Source organism: Heterocephalus glaber, unplaced genomic scaffold (genome assembly GCF_053883595.1).
Source record: "Heterocephalus glaber isolate CG9 unplaced genomic scaffold, H.glaber_assembly_v1.0 deba00001444, whole genome shotgun sequence".
In the NCBI taxonomy this organism is placed as follows: Eukaryota; Metazoa; Chordata; class Mammalia; order Rodentia; family Bathyergidae; genus Heterocephalus; species Heterocephalus glaber.
In genome coordinates, this window is record NW_028258297.1 from 17,659,781 (window position 1) to 17,683,514 (window position 23,734).

At 35.3% G+C, this 23,734-nt stretch overlaps 1 protein-coding gene across 5 annotated transcripts in view; it reads right to left on the reverse strand.

Moving 5' to 3' along the window:
• The window catches only part of Pde3a (phosphodiesterase 3A), a 312,783-nt gene that overhangs the window by 40,015 nt on the left and 249,034 nt on the right, over positions 1 to 23,734 (reverse strand). For 4 of the 5 annotated variants that reach the window (XM_087214050.1, XM_021259122.2, XM_087214053.1 and 1 more), the window contains 3 exons: positions 14,365 to 14,622; positions 12,045 to 12,199; positions 6,890 to 7,014 (listed from right to left, as the gene is read on the reverse strand). In XM_087214050.1, coding sequence (XP_087070176.1) covers positions 6,890 to 7,014; positions 12,045 to 12,199; positions 14,365 to 14,622 — 538 coding nt within the window. The remainder of the gene's footprint in view (positions 1 to 6,889; positions 7,015 to 12,044; positions 12,200 to 14,364; positions 14,623 to 23,734) is intronic. The other variant, XM_087214051.1, reaches the window with a different exon arrangement.

Genomic DNA, 23,734 nt, shown 5'->3' on the forward strand with positions numbered 1-23,734 from the left:
CTGTTATTTCTTTTGTTTGGTTTTAAAAGCTGAAAATCTCATTCTTTCTCTGTTTAAGTTTGGAGAGCAGCCACCATCCAAGTCATTTGCTTAACATTTCTTCTGTTGACTCCTGACCAATAGATCAACCCCCTGCCTTTATACTTAACAAATGAAACCATTCAGACTCAGAGAAGTTAAGAAAACTCGCCAGGGCCACAGGACTAGGAAGTGGGAAAATATGGAGTAACCCCATTTATGCTTAGCATAAAATGTAATTTAGTGGCCCACACTTCTCTGCCCAAGGTGGAAGAAAAACCCACAATCTATTAGGCAGCCTCTGTACTGCTCCTTATTACATGTCTGATGGTTTTTATTTTGATTTCTATTTTGACTTAAAAGATTGAGCTATTTTACCAAAGATACTGACAAATCTCCATGTTACTTAGTCTCTTGAGCCAAAAGAAAATTAAATTCACTAAATTTTAAACCCCGAGTTTCCCAACCACTGCATCAATGTATGTGGCAAGTGAAATAGAAGTGTGCTGTGAAGAAATTTATAGCTGTAAATTAAAAGACAAAAGAAAAACATTTTATTCAGAAGCTGCAGAGTAAACTCAATTTTAATACTATCTCTAACATTTTATAATTGGATTTTCTCATTATGAATTTATAAAATAAAGACATTATACTTTTTTATCAAGCTTTAAATCCCTTCTCAATTCCCTGTGCTATATAATACTGACATGCATTCACAAATATGATTATACATCTATGGTTGCTGTGATGTAAAAAAGGTTGGAAATGGCTGGTCCAATTTAGAATAGTTTGAGCAGACAGATACTGGATACAATCTTATAAAAGTTATGTACCATTAAGGAGCTAAATCCTGGTATAAAAAGTTTCCAAGGTATTTGCAATGAGTAAGAATCACAATGATTTATTCATTTAACAAATATTTATTGTGTGTTCCGTTGCAGGGATGCAGTCAGTAAAGGGCTAAACAGCATCTCTCCTCTCACGGAGCTCTCGTTCCTTTGGCAAAGACAGAAACAGCAAAACAAAAATCAATAAATAAGAAGAAAGGAAAGAAAAGTCATGTAATTTCCAATTATGTGAAGAAAAATAATGCAGAGGTAGAGCACAGAGTGCTTTATGCATAGATAGTCTAGGAAGTCCTCCCTGAGGGGGAAAATTTGAACAGACTGATGAAATGAAAGCCATCCAGACTGGGGAAACCATGTTCTAGAAAGAAATCTTACACGGGATAGTCACAGGATCTGTGGCTGGAGCTTATCACATGGAAGGAGAAGGGCCCAGGCTAGATGGAGGTTTGTAGGCAAGTTTTAATTGCTCTGTCTAAAACATGAAACTCCTGGTAGGTATTGCTTTAGGCAACTGCTTAATTATTCCAATGGCAAAATTATGAGTTTGGGGACAGTTTTCAACTATATTTTTTAAAAGTAGAACTACAATATATTTCAAAGCTCACAGAAACACTTCTCTGTCTCTCTCTTGACACGTTTCTTTCTGAAGGTAATTTATGAGAACAGTGATTGTTTTCATTGGTAATTTTTAGTAGCTGCCAGCTGATAGCCTCAGAGACATGCAATTCACTCTTAAATACACACTTTAAAATCCACACAACCCTTAGGGTTCTTGGAACTCAAGGATTAACTAAATTTAAACCAATAAGCAGACTTTAAGACTCCTGGAATGAAATCTTAAATAAACCTGTAACAAGGAAAAGCACTTTGCTTTTATAGTATTTCAGTCTACATATTTTTGAACTCTTTTAACAAGCATGGGTCTTGGCAACAACCATGAGAAGTAGAAATTTTTTTAAAGGAGATAATGGTGTAAACTTTAAAGTTAAAAAATACAAAGGATAAAGAAAGCAACCAGAAGTAGATATATATTTACACATAGCAGTCTTCGAATCCATGGAGACATAAATGCAGATACAGGCTGAGCAGCCTTTATCCAAAATGTTTGGGACCAGAAGTATTTCAGATCTCAGAGGTTTTGGAATTTTGGAATATTTTTATAGACTTTATTAGTTGAACATATCTAATCTAAAAATTTGAAATTCAAAATGCTCAGATTTGAATTTTCAAATTAGGGAGTCTCAACCTGTAATCACCAAATAGTCCTCCTTCCTAGAAAGGGGTAAATGAGTTTTAACATCAGAAGGGGATTCTCCCAGGAAAAGAGAACTTCCTTAGCAAGTCTTTAAAAATGGATTTTGTAAGATATTATAAGTGTAATCACTTGTAAAGTTAGAAGGATGACTATTACGACTTTGCAAAGTTTCATCCAATTTTATATTACTCACATGTTCACACACACACGGAAAGTAAAGGATTAGATAAACATGCATCCTTTCAAATATGTTTGTCTTCATTTCATATTTGAGTAATTTTAAGATATTCCAAGAAAAAGAAAAAGCTCATGAAACATAAATAACTAATACTGTTGTAACATGAAATGCAGAAAAATAAAACAAAAATACAACTTAAAGTCTAAAATACCAAGTCCTTTGATGAACTGAGCCTTTAATTCTCTGATCCTGAGAGCATGAGAAAATATGTGTCAAGAAACAAGGAACTTTGGATAATCAAAGGGAGAAGATAAAACAGTACTTCAGGGGAATTCTTTAAGTGAACCCATCTGTTTTGTTCTATAAAACTAAGTTTAATTTTAATTGAACAAGAAAAGAATCAGCTTGTCTGATAAATACACATCCCTTCTCCATGCCTACAAGAAAATAGTAAGCTCTAACATTTTTCCAAAACCGAAAAGGTATCTAACCTAAAGCAAATACCAAAAGAACAAACAAAAACTAAACAAAGTTGTAGTATCATAATTAAAATTTTCTCTCATTTCAAATTTTCTATAGGAAAACCTCAGACTAGCTTACAGGTGTAGAGATGTCCATATTCATTGCAGTAGGCAGCTCAAACTTACAAGAATTCAGGAAAAAACAACTGTAAACCCACTATGGATTAGAGGAATTTGCAAAGCAGAATGACATAATGGTAGTTCCCCATTGGCAGTGACTTACACCGCAGAAGCAAGATTGAAAATGCAAATTATATTTAAATCCCCTGTTTTTATGCTTTAATCAGAGTACTCCTATGTGATTTCATCCATTTATTTTACATTAGTAACTGCATAATAATTGCTTGCATTTCAGCTATTTAAAATGAAAGCCAATTGATTGAGTTAGAGGACACACTGTTTATTTGATGTGTGCAAAGAACAGATTCATTAGTCCCCTCCAAAATGGGTCATTTATCTCTGTTTGCCTGCTTTGTGCTCAGTGCTTGCTTTCTCTCCATCTGTCTACAGCTCTTTCTTCCCCCTCAGACTCTTCGTGCCCCACAGGACTCCACTGGCTTGTCCTCTGCCACATTAGGGGCTTTCTCACCTCATTCCACGTAGTTTATTGAAAAGCAGGTGGTATCATAGCTGTATCAAACATGGTGCAACAATGTACTTCCCTTGACTCAAACATACCATCAGTGCAGGAAAACAGAAGACTTTAAATAGAAGGACCCATTCGACCAGAGAGAACTGAAATTTCATTTCAGCTCTGATTCTGGATGGATGCTTTTCTACCTTTTGGCAGACTTTCAGAAATTTGTTTAATTGAATTCAGCATGCTTGAGATATAGGTTATTTTATAAACACTTATCTCTTCAGTGACAGCAGTCTGAAGATACCACAATGCAAAAGCTCCTTTAAGGTAATCACGATGGACATACTGGTGCACTCCACGGCAATATGAAGAGAGCTCTTCCTGCACCTGTGGTTTAATTCCCAGGAACAGCCCTGGGGCATCTTATGTGGTATTCTTTTCCTTGTATGCTTTGCCCTTTATTGTGAATGTAGTCATATCTCTTGGGGAGTAGGATAACAGGGAGATGAGGCTGTTCTGTCAGTCATTTGCTCAGTTATTTGCAGTGTCTGCCCTAAGTGTAATTACTAGTTTCTTGACTTTATTATGTTCGGTGAGAGAGAGAGAGAGAGAGAGAGAGAGAGAGAGAGAGAGAGTAAAAAAAAACCTAAGTCCTTCTACATCCTTCTATTACCTGATATTAAGCCAAGGACAGAACCACAAAATTCTAATTGTAAATTATGTCAGTTGCTGTCCTGAATTGTTTTTTAGTATAGTCATAAGGATAAAAGAAACAATTGACAATTACGTGGCCTTGGGCAAGTTACTTAAGTTTTCTGTGCCACAGTTTCCTCATCTGATTCCCCTTTCTGTTCTGCACCAAAACAGAATACTGGAATCCATATTTCATCCATTAAGTTACATGTTATTGTCCTATATTTTGATTCTGTCCTTACAAAAAAAAGAAAAACCTTCAAAGACTACCCCCAAAGTGAGGCATGACAGAGCACACCTATAATCCCAGATATTTGAGAAGCTGAGGCGGGAAGATTCCAGCCTGAGAAACTGAGATCATATCTCAAGATAAAAAATAAAAGGGCTGGGGATGTAACTTAGTGGTAAAGTACCCCTGGGTTTAACTCACAGTGCCAGGAAGAAGAAAATGAACTCAAAACACAATAATAGCAACAATAACAACAAAACTACCCACAAGTCTGGAAATAATATTTATGCATAGAATGTTTGCTTGGATTAATCCTTGTTTCAAATTCATTTTTAACTTTTATTATATCTCAGACTTCTTGATGTCATTTTTCATCATAGAATATATTCATCATAAATACCTTTGTGAAAAAAATCTTATTTATTGGTATATGTTTGTGCTACATAATAATTATGTAATTGGTAATAATAATCATCATAATAATCTTGGGTAATCGGTACATATTAGATCTCTAGAAAGATTTTTTGTTGTGGTGGTGGGATTTTTTTCTGGTACCGGGGATCAAACTTGGGTCCTTGCGCTTGCAAGACAGGTGGCGTAACCATTGAGCTAAATCCCCGGCTCTGCTGTTGTTGTGTTTGTTAACTCCAACTCATGATGTTTCTTTGTGCATATAAGGAAGGTGGTTGTACATTCCATGTTTGAACTTGATCTCTTAAAAATCTCATGGTTCTTAACTGGTAATGCTACCATTCAAAAATTATACAGATTTTTATAGGGGAAAGAGGGGATCTACAGAACTAGGGCCACTTTAATGTCCCTATAAGAGTGTCTTGTTAATGTGGAATTCTCAAATTCAGTTCTTTCACTTTCCTGGAATCCCAAAAGAGTCTTCTTATTAACAAGCTAATTTGCGTTTGCCTTCTGGGCAATCTCAGTTAAGTATTTGCCTACATTATCCTACATTGCCTGGTCCTAGTAAAAGCTTAATTCTATTTCTCAGGTCATTAATGACTTTTAAGTTATAAAGTTTAATGAACATCTCCAGAGCAGAGAGGACCAGATCATTGTTGCAAAACCAGATTACCTTTAATGGTTTCTTTCTGTAATGGAATTCCAATACAACTGCACCTTTTGAAGGAAGTGCCTTCCTACACTAAACAATGGAGACTTAAATACATCAGGCAATGATATCAAGGAACAGGTACCTGTATAAAGTGGGTAATCAAAAGAAAAAGTACTACATGTTTTTATCTAGATGTAACGACAGTTTCCTTGAATCGTGCCTTCTAAAATTAAAAGTTTATATTTCAAAGTGGTCTCTAGACTATTAGTGAAAGGTAAGCAACCTACACAAGTTCCTCATATAAACATTGCCATTTTGGGGACTTGTGTTTTTGGTGAAAATGCAGTCATTTGTAGTAAACTTATGCTTCATTGAGAATAGAAAGTTAAAAAAGGTTAAGAAAAAAAAAACAAAAGCTCTCAAGGCAGAGTTCTGAGGAACCAGGTTCCCAGAGAGAAGAGCACCACTGAGAGTGGATCAATGCGTTGCAACCCATTCTCCCCTGAGAACATTATTTACTGACTATTGGCAGGGAGCAGGAGGCTGAGAATCCACACATAGGGGGAAACTATTACAGAAGCAGGCCAGCAGAGCTTTTAGCGATGTCATGAGGGTAATGACAGGGAAACTGGCAGCCAGAACTGGCATGTCCAACATCTCGACAAGAAGGGGCACTTTCCCCTTGAGCCATTTGATTTTTTATGCTGCTCAAGAAAGGAACTGAAAATCTCATGAAACTTTTCTATGGTGTGAGAGGTAAAAACTTGGGAGTTGGGAACTTCTAAGAAGGACGAGGTCAGAGTGAACACCTCAGGCTCTCTGTTGAGACTGTAGGAGCAGAGCAATTCAGAGACAGAATCTGACAAAAACTGTATCCCAGTTTTGAGTCCACATAAATTCTGATTGCACAAGGTAATCTTTTTGCAAATCCTTTTACTTTCCTACCTAAACTTTACCATTCTTAATTTTGATATCCACTTTCCTTATCATAGTTCGCATATAGTAAATGAAGCATTTCCTCAAACTCATATAAATACCATAATCCTGAAAAGCAATTTTCATTTAATAAAGTCTAAAAATAAAACTGAAATTTATAAGATGATCCTCTGAGAGCTTATGAGGAACTGTGACACTTATTTCTCATCCTTCCAGTACTTTCAAGATAGGAAATCTGGTACAACAACTTCAAGAGAGCTGTATCATCACATAAAGTGGAAATCTGCATGACTAGTTCGTTATTAGTTATTGAAGCTTTTTTCTTCTTTGCTTGATTGCTTCCTTTCTTTTTGTGTGTGTAAAGGGGAGTGCTGGTAATGGCACTCAGTATCTTATCTGTGCTAGGTAAGTGCTCTATCACTCAGCTACATCCCCAGTCCCCAAGCTTTTTCACTTAAACAGTCTAATCGAAAATATCTGAGTGTAAGGCACCCTCAGAATACTTCCACATTTAGGAAATACTACATTTACTCCCTGACTGCCTTTTTCCCAGTAGGTTACTTGCCTGGTCGATTTTGCTTCTTAGCCTTTACATGGTTAGCTGCAGAAACAGCATAGGAGGAAGTGAAGGACCTGCTTTTGGTGAGGGTCATCATCACAGGGCTATTCCAAGAATCAGGATTAACAGTACTGTAAAGATAAGAGTGAAAGAAAAATGAATACATTTTTTCATTAATAGGCAAATCTTGACAGAACCCAAATATTATTTTCCTAATAAACTTGTCAATCTGAGCATGGTCCAGGTTCACTGATAAACTGCTTTAATCCCAAGTGACCAAATATGATATCTAAGCTCAGTCTCTGCTGCAGGGATGCATCAGTCACTCATCAAAAATAAGTTAACAAATAATAAATGAAAACTTGTCCATTTATCCAATTCCTATGAATCAAATCCTTTTTCCTACTTCTATAATATTCCTCTCAGAATTTTCTAAAAAAGTCTTGCAGATCAATTGGTGAAAAAAATGGATGAAGTTAATGTCATAATGCATAGGTCAATGCTCTTTATTATGTATTATTCTTGGTGAATCTATATTCAAATATTAAATCCTTATAAAACCCTTCAAAACCAATGCTTTATTGCAGTATTTGCATATAAAAGAAAAAGTGAACAGTAGACCTTTCGCCTGTAATTTTTCTTTACTGAAAATGCCATATCCTCTTTTAAACATGCCAGTTACAGACATGATGCTAAGCACACTAATATTTACTATGAGAAAGGTAAGGGACAGTCTTCTAGGACATGCATCCTTGAAGGGGTACTTGGTCTGTCTAGGTAACTTACTGAAAATAAATCTGGAATTAACAGATCTATGGAGGAATGTTATATAAGCTGTGGAACTAATGGGATGGGAATTTTGGAGGTATTCCAAGTGAAATTTTTGCTCCATGTATTGCACAAAAACACACACAGACGCCATCCCAATTTGGGAGAGAAAAGAGTTCTGGAAGCTGTGTTGACACTCTTGGACTGCTCCCAGGGAAAGGGGCTTACTCTTTGTTTTGCTAACACCTGTGTCCTTTCAAGCACTAGTAAATCTGGTCCTGGGTAAAATATGTAATTTGCATGAATATAATCTGACAATTTGATTTTCTGCCAATCTTAGATTGGCCCTGTAGGCAGGATGTGTCTGGTCTGTCTGGGAGACTTACTGAAAATAAACCTGAAACTGATGGCAATATGGGGTCATGGACATATGGAGATTGAGATATAGCTGTAATTAATGGAGTATAATTTGGAAAGGTTCCATAGCCAAAATGGCTCTCTCTGTGCTACCAATATTATGCATGCTTTGCTGAGAACCCTGAATATTGAATCCAAACCACAACATATGCTAATGTGGAATAAAAGGACATTTAGGGAACTACACTAATAATATCAGATCTCACAAAAGGAAGAATGCATGAGTATGTGCTTTGCTATCACCATATCCCTTGATTATCAGTAAATTAGGCAATGAATAACATCTATAGCTTGTGTTAAAGCTGACTCTATGGTCTGCTACTTGTATCATGTTTCATTTCTTCTCTCTCTCTCTTTTCTACTTTTGAAGAGGTTTTTCTTGAACCATGGACCCAGGTATTTAAAAGCTTCATCTGTTTCTTATTTTTAGTAGTAGTTTATTAAATCTTATCATAAAAAGGACATTTGAAAAATAGAATGAACTTCAGACATTATCAAAAACAATTACCAAAAACATATAAAGTATTTGTTTCATGTCCTTCTTAGAAATCTTATCCTAGGTATTTCACAAATGTTTGGAATTTTGTGAATAATAAGATCAAAGAAATCTTTGAGTCTGAAACAGATATCTAACTAACCAACTATTTCCTTACGGTGCTAGTTTCTCAACTCATTTTGCTGGGCTGATGAATTGATAATAAGATTTACTGTGAAGAAATTTCATGTTATGCATATGTAGCCTAAATAATTTCTGAATACGTACATAAAATAATGAATAGATTATTACTCTTCTAGGTAGACTTTTAAAAGGTAAACCCCAAACATCACTTTTACTATCTCAAAAAGATTTACTCTAAAGACTAGCTCAAAAACTAACCCTGTTTTCCTTGATTCTTACTTCCTGATTCCCGTCTATACATCACAATTTGGATTCTGGAGAGGAAAGCAGTTTAAGGAAAGCTTGACTTGTTTTCCTCAAGTTGATAAGCAAAGGACAGCTCTCTGTGTACTTGTTAAGGAAGATCTCAACCCTATCCACAAAAGTAGATTTTACACCTGTGTTTATCCAGATAACAACTCCATCCTAAATCCTAGAAGTCTTACTGAGTAGGTAGCAGCCTCTTTTATAAAGTTTACAGTTTTCTTTTTGTCTCATATACAAAGGGAGGGTTCAGTTCCATGGTTCATTTGCATGATTTAGGCTATGATTCATGTCATCCTTTTCTATTCCTCAAAAGCTTTTTTCTAAGCACCACCTACCTCTACTTTTCCATCTACTTTTCCTACTACTACTCTTCCATCTAATTATGCACCAGATCTCTTCTACTAATTGTTCCCTGTAGTGGGAATGAAGGCTCAGCCCTGCTAATATCTGCACAGTCCAGATCTTTCTGATTCTCAGTTCTCTCTCTTCTCTAACAGACTCTTTTTTTCTTTTTCTTTTTCTTTTTTTTTCTTTGGTACCGGTGATCAAACTCGGGTCCTTGCACTTGTGAGGCAGGTGGCAGAATCACTGAGCTAAATCCCTGGCCCCAGACTCTTTTTATCCATTTCCCAGGAGGAAGTTATACAGCTGCATACATAGAGTTATAAGGTATGGGCTGTTTTTAATTTTTACTCCTCACTGTTGTTTTTCTTTTGATCACTATAGTCTTCAAAGTGCCCTAAGGAAAGGACAAATATGAAAAGGGAGAAAAGAGGGCTAAAAACAAAGAAACTTCAGGGTTAAAACTCAAAGCAGTTTTGAAGTTAATCAATAGCTTGAACAATAGATCTCCACATGAAGAGAGTCTTCACTTGGGTTTATAATCAAGGACCAGTTGTATTTTACAGTGCTAGGGTCACTTACTAATTTATGATTTTCCCTTAGGATAGATTGGTTGCGAGATGAAAAAGTTGTATCACTGTCAGATTTTATGTCAGGACTTTTATGGGACCCTGAAATTGAGGGCTAAACAGTAGGAAAAACTACACCCATGCAAGACCTCTGTGACTATTTTTAGAGGAGAAAGTGAGTAGGATATGCAATATTTTATCTCTATTGAAAATATTAAAGCCTGAGTATTTATTTTGTAAGGACCCTTACAGGAGTTAAGTTAATGACAGGACCTTTTGGAGTCACGCTCCTAAAGTTTCCTGGAAACTTATTTGTTGTGATCATTTCAATTTCAATTTATTTGACTGAGAGAAGAGTAGGGAAAATGAGATCTGACCAAAAGCAACAAAGAATAACAAAGAAAGAAGATATTTGAGAATGGCTGAATGGAGTTTTCATCGAATCATTCTATGGAAAGAAAATCATGAAGCATTAACGATATTATGACAGAAAATTTGGCAGGGCGTGTTGGTAAATTAAGAAGCTGATCTGGTGATTACATACTGAGAACTTAATTCATTTTCTTAAGCATATGTAACTATAATACTATTAACTACTATTTAGCAGTATTTTATGCTATACAAATTGACAATAGTCAACATTTTTAGAGGAAAATATTACCAATTCAACCTTTAAGAATATAACCTCCCTCTGTAGTGGTGTTTAAGAAGTTCTATAAAAGGTAATGACATAAACTGGAGTAAACCTGATAAATGACAGAATTGCTTGAGTTTGCTTCTGATTCTGTAGGTTTACCGGAACACAAACAGTAATATGGAAGAGACCAATTGAACATTTTTAATCAAGAAAGCAAGAGAAGTCAGCAGTCATTAAGTTCTCATGGTTTGAAAGGTATCTATTTCTCTGCCAACCTCAGCATGGTGCTTTATTTATATTAGCAACTAAAATAAGGAAGAAATTATTTCTGATTTAACTATCTTGTAATTCAACAAAATGTGGATTTTTTTTGTTCCTTGTTGGATCATTAATTAAACTGATATATGTGTGTGTGTTTCAAAAAGCTGAAATTACATGATAAATATTCCTGCCAATATTGTATTTATTGAAAGTATGCTATTTATATTCTAATTTGAAAAGAAGAAATACAATAGCTCCCTTTAAATGCACCTTTTTAATACATGTTTTCTTCAAAATTCTTTACAGATCTCTACATTACCTTGTCTTTAGATTTAATTCTAGCTTTTAAGTCATTTTGTAAAATTAGAGTATACAAAATAAAGTTAAAACTGTACATACACAGGTATTTTTAGGAAGATGTACTTTTTGATCTACTTTTTTGCCTTTCCTGCAAGGCTAGGATAGCTCATCTAGTGGATTAGAATTTTAACAATAATTTGCAAATGTCAAGCTGAATGCCTTTGACTTAAGGGTCCCAGAATGGACTGAACTTCAGAGAGGGCAAAATCTAGCCTATCTTTATTCTGTGTTTAACTCTTTCTGTTCAAAATGACAAGGACTGGCAACTAACTACCTTGGGTCACTCTTCTCCCTTGTATTTAAGGCCAAACAACAGAAATTAAGCCTAGTTATCTGCTATGATTTAGAACTAATATGTCCCCCAAAAGTTTCATGTGTGTGGAAGATGATCGGGTCAGGAGTGCACTGTATTCATCAGTGGATTCACGTGTTGATGAGTTCAGTAGCTGGGTGCTGCTGGGAGGTGGGCCCTGGTAGGAATGGGTCAGTGGGGGCATCACCTGGAAGTATTCTTGTCCCTGGCTCCTCCTTTCTTTCTCTGCTTCCTGGCTGCCATGGGTTGAACAGTTTTCCTCTCCATGTCCCTCTGCCATTCTGTGTCAACCCCAGCACCAGCGACCATGGACTGAAACAGTGAACCAAAGTAAACCTCTCCTCCTTTAAGCTGTGGGCACCTGGTATTTTTGTCCCAGTGATAGGAAAGTGGCTGATACATTATCCAACATTAATCTCTATACTGTTCTGCACTTAAACTATACACCCTTCCCATTTTCAAGGCTGGCCTCTAACTAACTGTGACTGGCTGGGCCTCTCTTCTCATTTATAATTCTTTCTAGTAAGTAACTTCTCAGAGACAGGAAACCAGCAAGAACCTTGTCTTACCTGGATGCAGGTGCTTCCTGTAGCTTGATGCTGGCACTACGGTCCCTTCGTACTGGTGCGGGCTCCAAGGTGGGGAGACCTGTGGCTGAGGTGGTAGTTGTCCAAGTTGATGAAACTCGTCTCAACAAGCCCGGGGGCAAACTTCTTCTCAGGCGCTAGGAAAGAGTGTTGATTGTATTAACAAACATGTTCTATATCACTAAATTTTATGTAATAAAGTGGAAAGAAATGAGTTTTTAGTTGAAAGTGAACTGATGAAAATATATTGGTTGACTATCATCTATCTAAAATTTTGGTGCTCAGAAATTCCAGACTTTCTAGCCGATATAAATGAATACTATAAAAATACTATTTTTGAAGATCTTCATTTCAATGCTTATGCAAATATGGAATTATAGGAATGACAGTCAATTACCTCTGAGATTATTTTATAGTTATATTAGTTCAATAGGGTTTGTACATGTATATACACATACTATATTAGTTATTAGCAGACAGAAGTCTTTCCACAAAAGTCATTTCTTGAGGTATGGATTAATTTATATTGTCTTATTCAACATCTATATCCCCAAGTACTACTGGTTCATTTTTACTATCTCAATTTACAAGTGACAATGCTAAGTGTAAGGATGTAACTCACAGAATGCACTATTTCTTTTACGGTAATTATGACTTAGTCATCAGTGATATGAGTAATGTCATCAGTATTAACTTCTCTTAACAGAAGATACTTCTGGCCAACCTGCTGTTGCCTCTCTGTATTATTTCCCCTTTCACAGTGTCCTCAGGGGGATATGTGGCAGCAGCAGCACTGGGGCAATAGTCTGGGCTCACCATCATGAGCAATGGTACACTAAGGAGGATGTTAGCTTTAAAGATTAAGGTCAAGGTGTTCTCCTGATGCAACTTCCATAACAAGCATAAGAGGTAGATCCTATACCTACTATACCTACTTTTATCTATGTCTAAGTACAACCTACCAAACCGACTGTGTACGCATAGTTTACAAAGACATATTCCACTCTTCTGGCCATGGGAAAAACTTTGAGAAGTAAAGTAGATTGCAATTTGAGATTCACAAATAGCTCTGATACTCGATTATTTCCAAAGTCTCCTAAAGATCAGAGCATGCATCTAAGGTGGTAATTTAGTAGGAAATGAAAAGTTCAATCATTGGTATTTGCCAAGTTTCTTGCCTGAAGTCTGTTTTGAGACCCTAAGAAACGAGTCTATTTCCATCTTAATTTCTTTAATTTCATATTGAGCCTTGGTATATCGTTCTAAAAGAAGTAAACTGGAAGGAAGCGACATAAATGTGCAATTGACAAAGACACAAGGATTACATTTCGGAGTCAAGGGAATCACCAGAGCAGGAACATCTAAACAATCACCATACTGCATACACTAAACTTCTGACTTTTTATCTTTAATATTACTTATACTCAATTACCACTCTATCTTCACAGTTTTAAGGCAGGACTCTACCCTCACAATTTACTTTAGAAAAACTCATACAGGTTAAATATCTCTTCTACAAAATGATTGGGATCAGAAGTGCTTCCATTTTTTTTCCATTGTGAAATATTTGCATATATTTTATCAATTGAGCAATCCTAATCCAAAAGTCTGACATTTCTCTAAATCTGACATTTTTTGAATATCATGTCATTGCTCAAAAAGCTTTGGATTATGGAGCATTTCTGGTTATGGACTTTGGATAAAGGATGCTCAACTTATACATAAAAAGAAGGAATTCTACCATTTCCTTTTACATATAAGATACAAGTTTATATAAGTCAGTAAGGCTACCCTTTGCTATGAATAATTTATAAACAACTAAAACTGTTCTGAGTTCAAAATTTGCTTTTGAGAAATCCATAGAATTCTGTACAATGTCACATTAAGAATTAAAAAAGCAAAGGAATATTCAGTTTTAGAAGGCAATGGATTTTACAAAACCCACACTAGAATGTAGTAGGGTTTTTTTTTATTTTGCCTATTTTTGTTATTTTGTTTTTGTTGCAATATTCTTATTGCCTTATCAACCCACATTGGCACACACAGAAGTAAAAATTTCTTGAGAGTTTCAATAAAGGAGGTAACATCAAAAGAGAAATTTTCTATTTACACAAAGGTATCAAGTACAAGGAGAGAAGAGTTTCTGTTGAAATTTTTATTACTTTGCCACTTCTATCAACATACCTCCCCCCCTTTAATTGATACGGATGAATCTGCAGAATCTGGGTTTGGAGTGACAAGAAGAAAACCCGGGAGGCAATGAACTTTGTCACCCTTTAGGGAGCGTGTCATTAACACCCACCTTGGGGATGGTCAGCTTGTCTTTTTCAGAGCTCTCTTCCGAATCGGAACAGGTGTAGTTTTCACTGAAGGACACCACAGGGTTGGCTCTGGGCTTGTGGATGGCTGGGAAGGTGAGCTGCGCGCTGAGCAGGTTGCTCACCGCCCGCAGCGACGTGCACACATTTGGGGGCAGAGTGGGGTCTGCCAGGAGGTCAGTAATGAGGCCGTGAGCCTCGCCCATCACAGCAATGTCCACGGTAATACTGGTTCCTGAGGACTGAGATGGCAAACCAGAGAAGGCTGGGTAAGAAGAGGCCCGATCCTGGAGCCACAGAGACATTCACTGGCCTTTTGTTTCAATCAAAAAATAAATTCAGATGATTCTTGACAATTTTGGTACAATCCAATTTAAATCATATTTCTATTTTAAATTCTGCTCCAATTTGGCATGGTCTTCATTCTTTATATGTTTTTATGGAAAATTTTAAAAAATGATTATTTTTCTTTAAATGAATTTATATAGATACATGAAAAATTATACGTATCAGTGAAGTACCATGTGATGTTTCAATACATGTATACATTAGATAATATTTAATCAAGCTAAGCATATTTATCTCCTCTAATATTTGCTGTTTCTTCATGGTAAAAATATCTAAAATCTTTCCTTCCAGTTTTTTGAAATATCCATTGCATTCTCATTATCTGTAGTCACCCTGCTGTGCAATAAAACAGTAGAAGGCACCCCTATCTATGGCACTTTTTAAATGCTAGAACTTGGGGAGAAGTAGAGCTTATTTGAAGAGATTAAAAAGATAAAGATTAATTGTTAAAAGGCAAAACATTTCAGAGAACTGGAAAATAAAACCCTTCATACTGGCCACTCCATACACAGGGCTCAACATTTTGTGTGTTTATTATTTAGAAATTTCATTCTGAAAATAACAATATACCATAGAACTTTACATCAGTAATATTTTAATGTGACATTTGAGCGTGCCATGTAGTATTCAACTAATATTAGAGATAACTAGTTGAAATGCAACTCAGTTTCTGTTCAAAGTCACAATCGATCCCTCTTCTCATGGTTGGTAGAGAAGGTTTCGGTTCTGGAATTCTGCGGCACACCTGCTCTTATTTGGCCAGATGCCCATCAGGCTGGAGACACTGACCTCACTGTTGCAGTGAGGAGGGCAGAGGGAGGCCAAGATCAAGGGGAAGACAAGCCCTACAGGCAGATGCAGAGGACCCTTAAAACTGGTGTCATCTCGCTGTTACGTGCAAGAAAGCCAAAGAACCATCAACTGCACCACACAGTGATCAGGGCAGCAGGTCTGGAACAAGGCTGTTTAGATCCAGGTCCTGGCTCTCTATCACTTTGTACTTGCATAACCTCTGTCAGATTACTAAACCCTCCATGGTGTGATTCCATCCATCGGTAAAGTGTATGTAATAACAATAGGACCAAATACAGAAGGTAATAACAAGAATTAAAATCAATAATATATGTATAATACTTAATAACATGCTGGCAATTATAAGTCTTCAATAATACTGATATAATTACTAGTTACTAATAGTAATAACTGAATTTTTCCAATTAGAAGCCATTAGTACTTGATTGCATATTAGCAGGAAAATAAAGTTTAATTATTCCCTCGCAGTGGATTTACACACCAAAGAGATGAAAAAAATTAAATGTATAAAACTGTAAGATCATTAAAAGAAAATATGATGGACTATTTTATAATCCTGAAAATAAAACTTTTAAAAAGTGATATGAACCCATAACCTGCCAACGAAACATGGGACATATCTGACCACATGAAGATGTAAACAACTACAGTTCCTGAGAAAACATATCATAAACAAAGCAAAAAGTCTGAAAAAATGTTCGCCACACAAAGAAGAGAAAACACATCAAATAAAGGGCTTTTAAAATCCAGTAAAAGGAAAAATTGCAGGAAGGGAATGAATACACCATTCAAATGAAATAGAAGTAACCAAATATATAAAAAATTACTCTGTCTTCTCTAATAATTAAAATGCAAATCAATATGGCAAAAGCAACTATTTATTACTATATATCAAATTGGCAAAAACAATAAACATGGGTAGCATGAAGTATTATACTGGCTTGGGGAAAAAAGTGGTATGTGAAAAATAATAATTTTTCGAAGGAAATTATGCTATCAGTTTGTAGTTTAAATATACTATCCTATGATTCAGCCAAACAACAAAGACATCTGGGCAGGGGATTTGGCTCAGTGGTTCTGCCTCCTGCCTTGCAAGTGCAAGGTCCTGAGTTTGATCTCTGGTACCACCCCCCCAAATGGCAATACAAACAACAAAGTCATCTGGTCTAAAGAAATACATCTGCAAATATGTAAAACTACAAATATAAAGATGCAAAGGGTAAAATAGTTCTCTGGTAACAATAGCCAAAGGATGTAACCACTAAATTCATATCAATAGGGAAATTGACCAAAGTTGTATTACATTTGTGATTTAAAACTGAACTAGTTTAAAAGATTTGGGTAGATCCAAAAATGATTACTTAGATAATGCTCAATAAATATGGTTTACTGGGAGGGGAGTAGACCTTGGAAAAAATACGTATTATTTTTGTAAACAGAAAAATATTATAATTATGAAAATACCCAATATTCCTGAAGATATCTAGTCTTATAATTACTATAAATCATAGATTAGTTATACTATAAAGCTATCATACTGAATATACAGATCTTTTATCACTGTAATGTTTTTGTTTTTGTTTTTGTTTTTTGGTACTGGGGATCGAACTCAGGTCCTTAGCTTGCGAGGCAGGCAGTGGAACCACTGAGCTAAATCCCCAGCCCAAGATCTTTTATCACTAGAGTAGCAATAATTATGATGACAACTGATGCTTAATGATAAAAAAATCTACAAAATAGGTACTATTAATTACTGTACTTTTATTAGTTACAAATAACTTGCCAAAATTAGATAGCTGGGAAGGGAAAATGCTGGGCTGAAAATACAAATACTTTGATTCCAAAGTTCAAATGTTAAACCAGGATGCTGAAATGAATTCTGAAGGTTATCATTTTATATTCCTAAATATATGTGTAATTATTTCAGGCCTTGATCATAAAACTTGTATGTGCTACACAGCAGATATATACAGTAGACAAGTAGGCTGATGAAGGGGAAATCAGAGGGGTAGGGGAAAAGAAAGAAGGGAATGGAATTAATATGAGAAAAAGAAAAAATGGAAAAAAAGCCTTTGTAGATAGGGAAGGGTGGAGGGGTTAAAGGAAGAGCAGGGGAATGGGGGAAAAATAAGAACCAAGATGGATTATATAAAGGTGCAAATTTCCAATGATAAATGTCATTATATAGCATACCATAAATGTACCAATATAATTAATAAAAAAATCGATTATGTTCAAAGAAAAAAGTAGACCGATGAACAGAAAAACATGTACTTTATTAGTTTTAGAATATATAATTTTACATGTCATATATGTACATATATTGTTAATTTTTCTAAATGCTCTTATGTCATTGAACTAACAAGTTGTAACTGACTGAAGGGTTAGCATTCCCTTTTAGCACATATATTTTCAAATGTGTCTCTAATCATTATACTTTCAAAAAACTTACCCAGTGTTATCTCTGAAATAGAAATGTTTATTCCTAACCATGTTGTTCTAATAAACAAGTCACTAGACTGTTTTCACAAAAATTAAAAATTTTAAGTCAAACTGTTTTCAGAACATAAAATGTCAAGGCTTTTTGGAAATGAAATTAACATTTTATACTGTGATAATTAATAAAACTTTGTAAAATGTTCTTAGTACATAGAAACTACCAATCAGAAGAAAAAGTGGAATATGTCTGTTGATTAAAATTTGAATTAGAATTTTAAACATACATCGTGGGTAAAAGTACAAGTCTTTTTTCTAATTTTCTAACTTTATATCTTTTTAATAATACATTATCCCTATTGTAAAAAATAAGGGATATACTTCCTATACATTCAGAGAAAACAAACACTGCAATTTTTTAAAAAATTAATTTTATTGGTACATTTTAGGTATACAATATAATGACATTCATCATTGGAAATCTGCACCTTTACATAATCCTTCTTGTTCTTATTTTTCCCTCATTCCCCTCCCCTCCCTTCAACGCCTCCATCCCTCCCTATTTACAAAGACTTTGTTTCCATTTTTTCCTTTTCTCATATTAATTCCATTCCCTTCTTTCCTTTCCTCTACCCCTCTCACTTCCCCTTCCCCTTTGCCCCTTTTCTTCCTACTTCACATTTTCTATTATACCTTTTAGTCCTTATTTACACTTTCAGTTTCTCACACTAGAGAAACTATTCAGTATTTATACATGTGTGTCCTATTTATTTCACTTAAGAGTATCGCCTCAATGAGCATCCATTTAGCTATAAATGTCTCTGATTTCTCATTCTTTATGGCTGAGTAGTACTCCAATTTATACAAAAAAACCCACATTGACTTTATCCAGTCTCCAGTTGATGGGCAATTGGGCTGCTTCCAAGTTTTAGCTATTACAACTTGTGCTGCTATGAACATGAGTGCATATATATTGCTGTTGTATGATTCTTTTAATTCTTTAGGAACGTACCCAACAGGGGAATAGCTGGGTCAAATGGGACTTTCAGTTCTAGTTCTTTGAGGTATCTCTATACCGATTTCCACAGTGGTTGCACCAGCCTACACTCCCACCAACACTGAAGCAGTGTTCCTCTTTCCCCACAGCCCAGCCAGCATTTGTTATTGGTTGATTTCATGATAGCAGCCATTTTTTTCTGGAGTGAGGTGGAATCTCAGCGTTGTTTTCATCTGCATCTCACCAATGACCAGTGATGTTGAACATTTTTTTCATCTGTTTATTTGCTACTTCTACTTCTTTCTCTGAGAAATGTCTGTTCATTTCAGATGCCCATTTTTGGATTGGGTCTTTCAATTTGGCAGGTCTGATTTATTTTAAGTTCTTTATATATTCTTCATAGTAGACCTTTGTCTGAGGAACAGCCCGTGAAAATTTTTTCCCACACTGTATGTTGTCTCTTCACATTGTTGGTGGTTTCTCTTGCTGTGCAGAAGCTTTTTAATAAGAAGAGATCCCACTTATTGATTGATTGTGCAAGTTCATGGGCAACTGAGGTTTTGTTCATAAAACCTTTTCCCATACCAATGTTTTCAAGAGTTCTACCTGACCTCTCTTCCAGCTGGTTTGGCGTCTCTGTTTTAATATTTAAATCTTTAATCCATTTCAATTTTAGTTTAGTGCATGATGAGAGATATAGGTCTAGTTTTAATCTTTGGCAAGTTGAAATCCAATTTTTCCTCACCATTTATTAAAGAGGCTATCTTTCCTCCAGGGAGGGTGTTCGGCTCCTTTATCGAAGATGACTAAGTGTGTCTGGAGTTGTTTCTGCATCTTCTAATCTGTTCCACTGGTCCTCCAGTCTGTTTCTCTGCCAGTACCATGCTGTTTTATCACAATAGCTTTGTAGCATAGTTTCAAGTTGGGGGTTGTAATACTCCCTGCCATGTCTCTGTTACCCAGGATTGCTTTTGCTATTCTAGGTCTCTTCTTGTACCAAATGAATTTTTGGATTGGTTTCTCAAAGTCCGTGAAGTATGATGCTGGAATTTCAATTGGGATTGCATTGGATCACATAGAAGTTTTGGAAGTATGGCCATTTTCACTATGTTGATTCTTCCTACCCAGGAGCAATGGATGTCTTTCCATTTTCTGATATCATCTTCAATCACTCAGAGAAGAGGTCCTTGATTTCTTTTGGTAGGTTGATTCCTAGGTATTTCAGTTTTTTGGATACTATTGTGAAAGGAATTGTTTGCCCTATTTCTCTCTCAGTGAGTCTGTTGTTCCTGTAGAGAAAAGCTATTGATTTTTGCTTGTTGACCTTGTATCCAGCCACTCTACTGAATCTGGTTATTAAGTCTAGAAGACTTTTAGTGGAGTTCTTGGGGTCTTCTATATAGAGTATTATGTCATCTGCAAATAATGAAAATTTGACTTCTTCCTTTCCTATCTTTATTCCTTTTCTTTCTCTTGTCTAACTGCTGTGGTTACTGTTTCCAAAATGATATAGAACAGGACTGGTGATAGTGGACATCCTTGTCTTGTTCTTGATTTTAGTGTGAAGGATTTCAATTTTTGACCATTTAGTATGGCATTGGCTGTTGGTTTTTCATAGATGGCTTTTGTCAGATTGAGGTAGAGACCATCTATTCCAATTTTTGTAGGGTTTTTATCATAAATCCATATTAGATTTTGTCAAATGCTTTTCTGTATCTATTGAAGTGATGATTTTGTCCTTGGCTCTATTGATATAGTGCATTACATTGATTGATTTGGGTATGTTGAACCATCCCTGCATCCCTGGGATGAATCCCACTTGGTCAGGGTGTATGATCTTCTTGATGATCTTCTGCATTCTATTTGCCAGTATCTTAGTAAGAATTTTTGCATCTATGTTCATTAATGAGATTGGCCTATAGTTCTCTTTTTCGGTTAGGTCTTTCTTTGCTTTGGGGATCAAGGTGATGGTTGCTTCCAGGAATGAATTTGGGACTATTGCTTTCCCTTCAATTTCATTGAAGGGTTTAAAGAGTAGTGGCAGTAGTTCCTCTCTAAATGTCTTGTAGAATTCAGCAGTGAAGCCATCAAGACCCTGGCTTTTCTTAGTTGGTAAGTTTTTAATTACATTTTCAAATTTTTTGTGTGATATTTGTTGTTTAGAATTTTTTTAATTTTTTAATATTGACAATTCATTTCATTTTTTTTCTTTTCCCATTAAATTTATTGGTACATTTTAGGTATAAAATACAGTTACATTCATCATTGGGATCTTGTACCTTACATGATATATCTTGGTTCTTATTTTTTTCCCCTTCCCCTGCCCTCCCTTCACCCCCTCCACCCTTCCCTATTTGAAAAGACTTTGTTTCTATTTTTTTTCTTTTCTCATAATTTTTCTTTACTTTATTTCCTTTCCCCTGCCCCTCCCACTTCCCCTACTCCTTTAGACCTTTTCTTCCTATTACACAATATCAATTATACATTTTTTAAATTACAATATCAAAATTTAGAGGTTTTACCAAAGGTTTTACAGAATTTAAGGGGATATAGAAAGCATATTACAAAAATCTTTTTTGAAATAAATTTGACAACTTCTAAGAAGTACCTTGGAAGACAAATTAATGAAACTGACTCTGGAGGAAATATAAAATTTGAACAGCACCTGTTAAAGTATATTCATAGCTTGAAAACCTACCTATATGACAACTACGGGCTCATACACATTTTAACTGATAAATTATATCAAACATTTAAAGCAGAAGAAAGAAGGAACACTTCACTCATTTTAGGAAATCAGCATTGTGCTAATACTAAAACTGAATAAAGATAATAGAAGAAAAAAGTACAAACATAGATAAAAATTTGTTTAACAAAACGAAGTGTTAGAAGTCAGATCTAGCAGTATGTAGAAAGCGGTTTTATTGTGGGGATGGCAGTGTTGGCTCAGCATTGGAAGATCCACTCCTACAAGTAACATTTTAACAGAGGAAAGGAAAAGCCATATGATCCTGTCAGTAGTTGCAGAAAAAGTATTGGACTAAATTCTACAGCTGTTCTTGGTAAAAGCTATCAGGAGACTAGAAGTAGAACAGAATTTTCTCAATAGATAAAAGCCATGTACTCCATACTTTCAGCAAAAACGTCTTATATGAATGGAAAAGATACAATGCTTTCTCCCTAAGGTGGGCAACAAAGGCAGATACGCCTACTCTTCATCTGTCCATTAGACTTTGAAACATAGGCCCAAACCAAAATAGTATGGCAATAAAAAGACACAATTAGCAGATGATTGGCAAGGTAAAAGTAAAATCTTTATATGTAGATGAAATGATCATGTACAGAGAAAATACTAAGAAATCTCTAGAAGGCCCTAGAACTTGTATTTGAATTTAGCAGGATTAGAAAACACAAGGTATATATAAAAATTCAGGTCTATGTATACTTGCTATAAATGAAAAATTGGATATTGAAATTTAAAAGTTATGTAGGAGTACAAAGGACCTAGAAAAGTAAAAAAAAAACAAAACACAAAACAGTGTTGGAAGACATTTATTACCTATTTTTAAGACTTCCTCTAAAGCTACAGTAATAAAGGCATCGTTGGCATAAGGAAAGATATATAGATCAATGGAATAAAACAGAGAGTGTAGAAATAGAAACACACATATATGGTCCATTGAGTTTTGATAGATTATTTAACATTAACATTTTTTAAAGCATAAACTCAATTCAAGAGCAGAGGAAAAGGTAGTGTTTTCAGCAAATGGTACTAGAACGTATGGTATGTGTATGTAAAAAATTAACCTCAACCCTTTATTTCCATACATAAAAATAACTTGAAAGGATATATGAACCTAAATATGAAAGACTAAAACTATAAAACTTTAAGAAGAAATTAAAAGGGAAAATGTTCATGAATTTAGGGTAGGCAAGAACTTCCTAGGATACAAAAAAACATGACATATAAAAGAAAGTGATAAATGAGATTCCATCAAAATTTAGAACTTTAAATGACATTGTTAAGAAAATGAAAAGTAGTCCTTAAACAGACCATATTTATAATACATATAACCTAAGACCAGAATATATATGGAACACTTACAGCTCATTAATAGACAACCCAATTAAAAAGCCGACATAAGAAGATGATAAATAGCCAGTACAGATATGTATTGACTTATCATTGTCATTACTTTTTCTTTTTGTTGGATTCTCTCCCTTTGTGTTTAATTTCCTTTTTTTTTTGGTACTGAAGATCGAACTCAGGTCCTTGCACTTGTGCAGCAGTAGGCAAAACCACTGGGCTAAATCCCCAGCCTTGTGTTTAATTTTTTGTCATGCCTGATGGATTCATTCTCCTGGTATTCCTGGGGTTGTGATCCTCATTGTCTTTTCCTAGGATATTGTCTAAAACTTTTTGGAGTGCTGGTTTGGTATTCATGAAGTTCCTAAGGTGCTCTTTGTCATGAAAGTATCTTATTTCACCATCAATTTTGAAAGATAGTTTTGCAGGGTATATCAATCTGGGTTGGAGGCCATCTTCCTTTAGTGCTTGAAATACATCACTCCAAGCTCTTCTTGCCTTGAGGGTTTACATTGAGAAGTCTGCTGTGATTCTGATGGGCTTTCCTTTGTATGTGATTTGTTTCTTTTCTCTCACTGCTTGTAGAATTTTGTTCTTCTGTTGGGTTTCTGAAATCTTAAGAATTATATGCCTATGTGTGGATTTTTTTTTGATCAAGGCTAGTTGGAGTCCT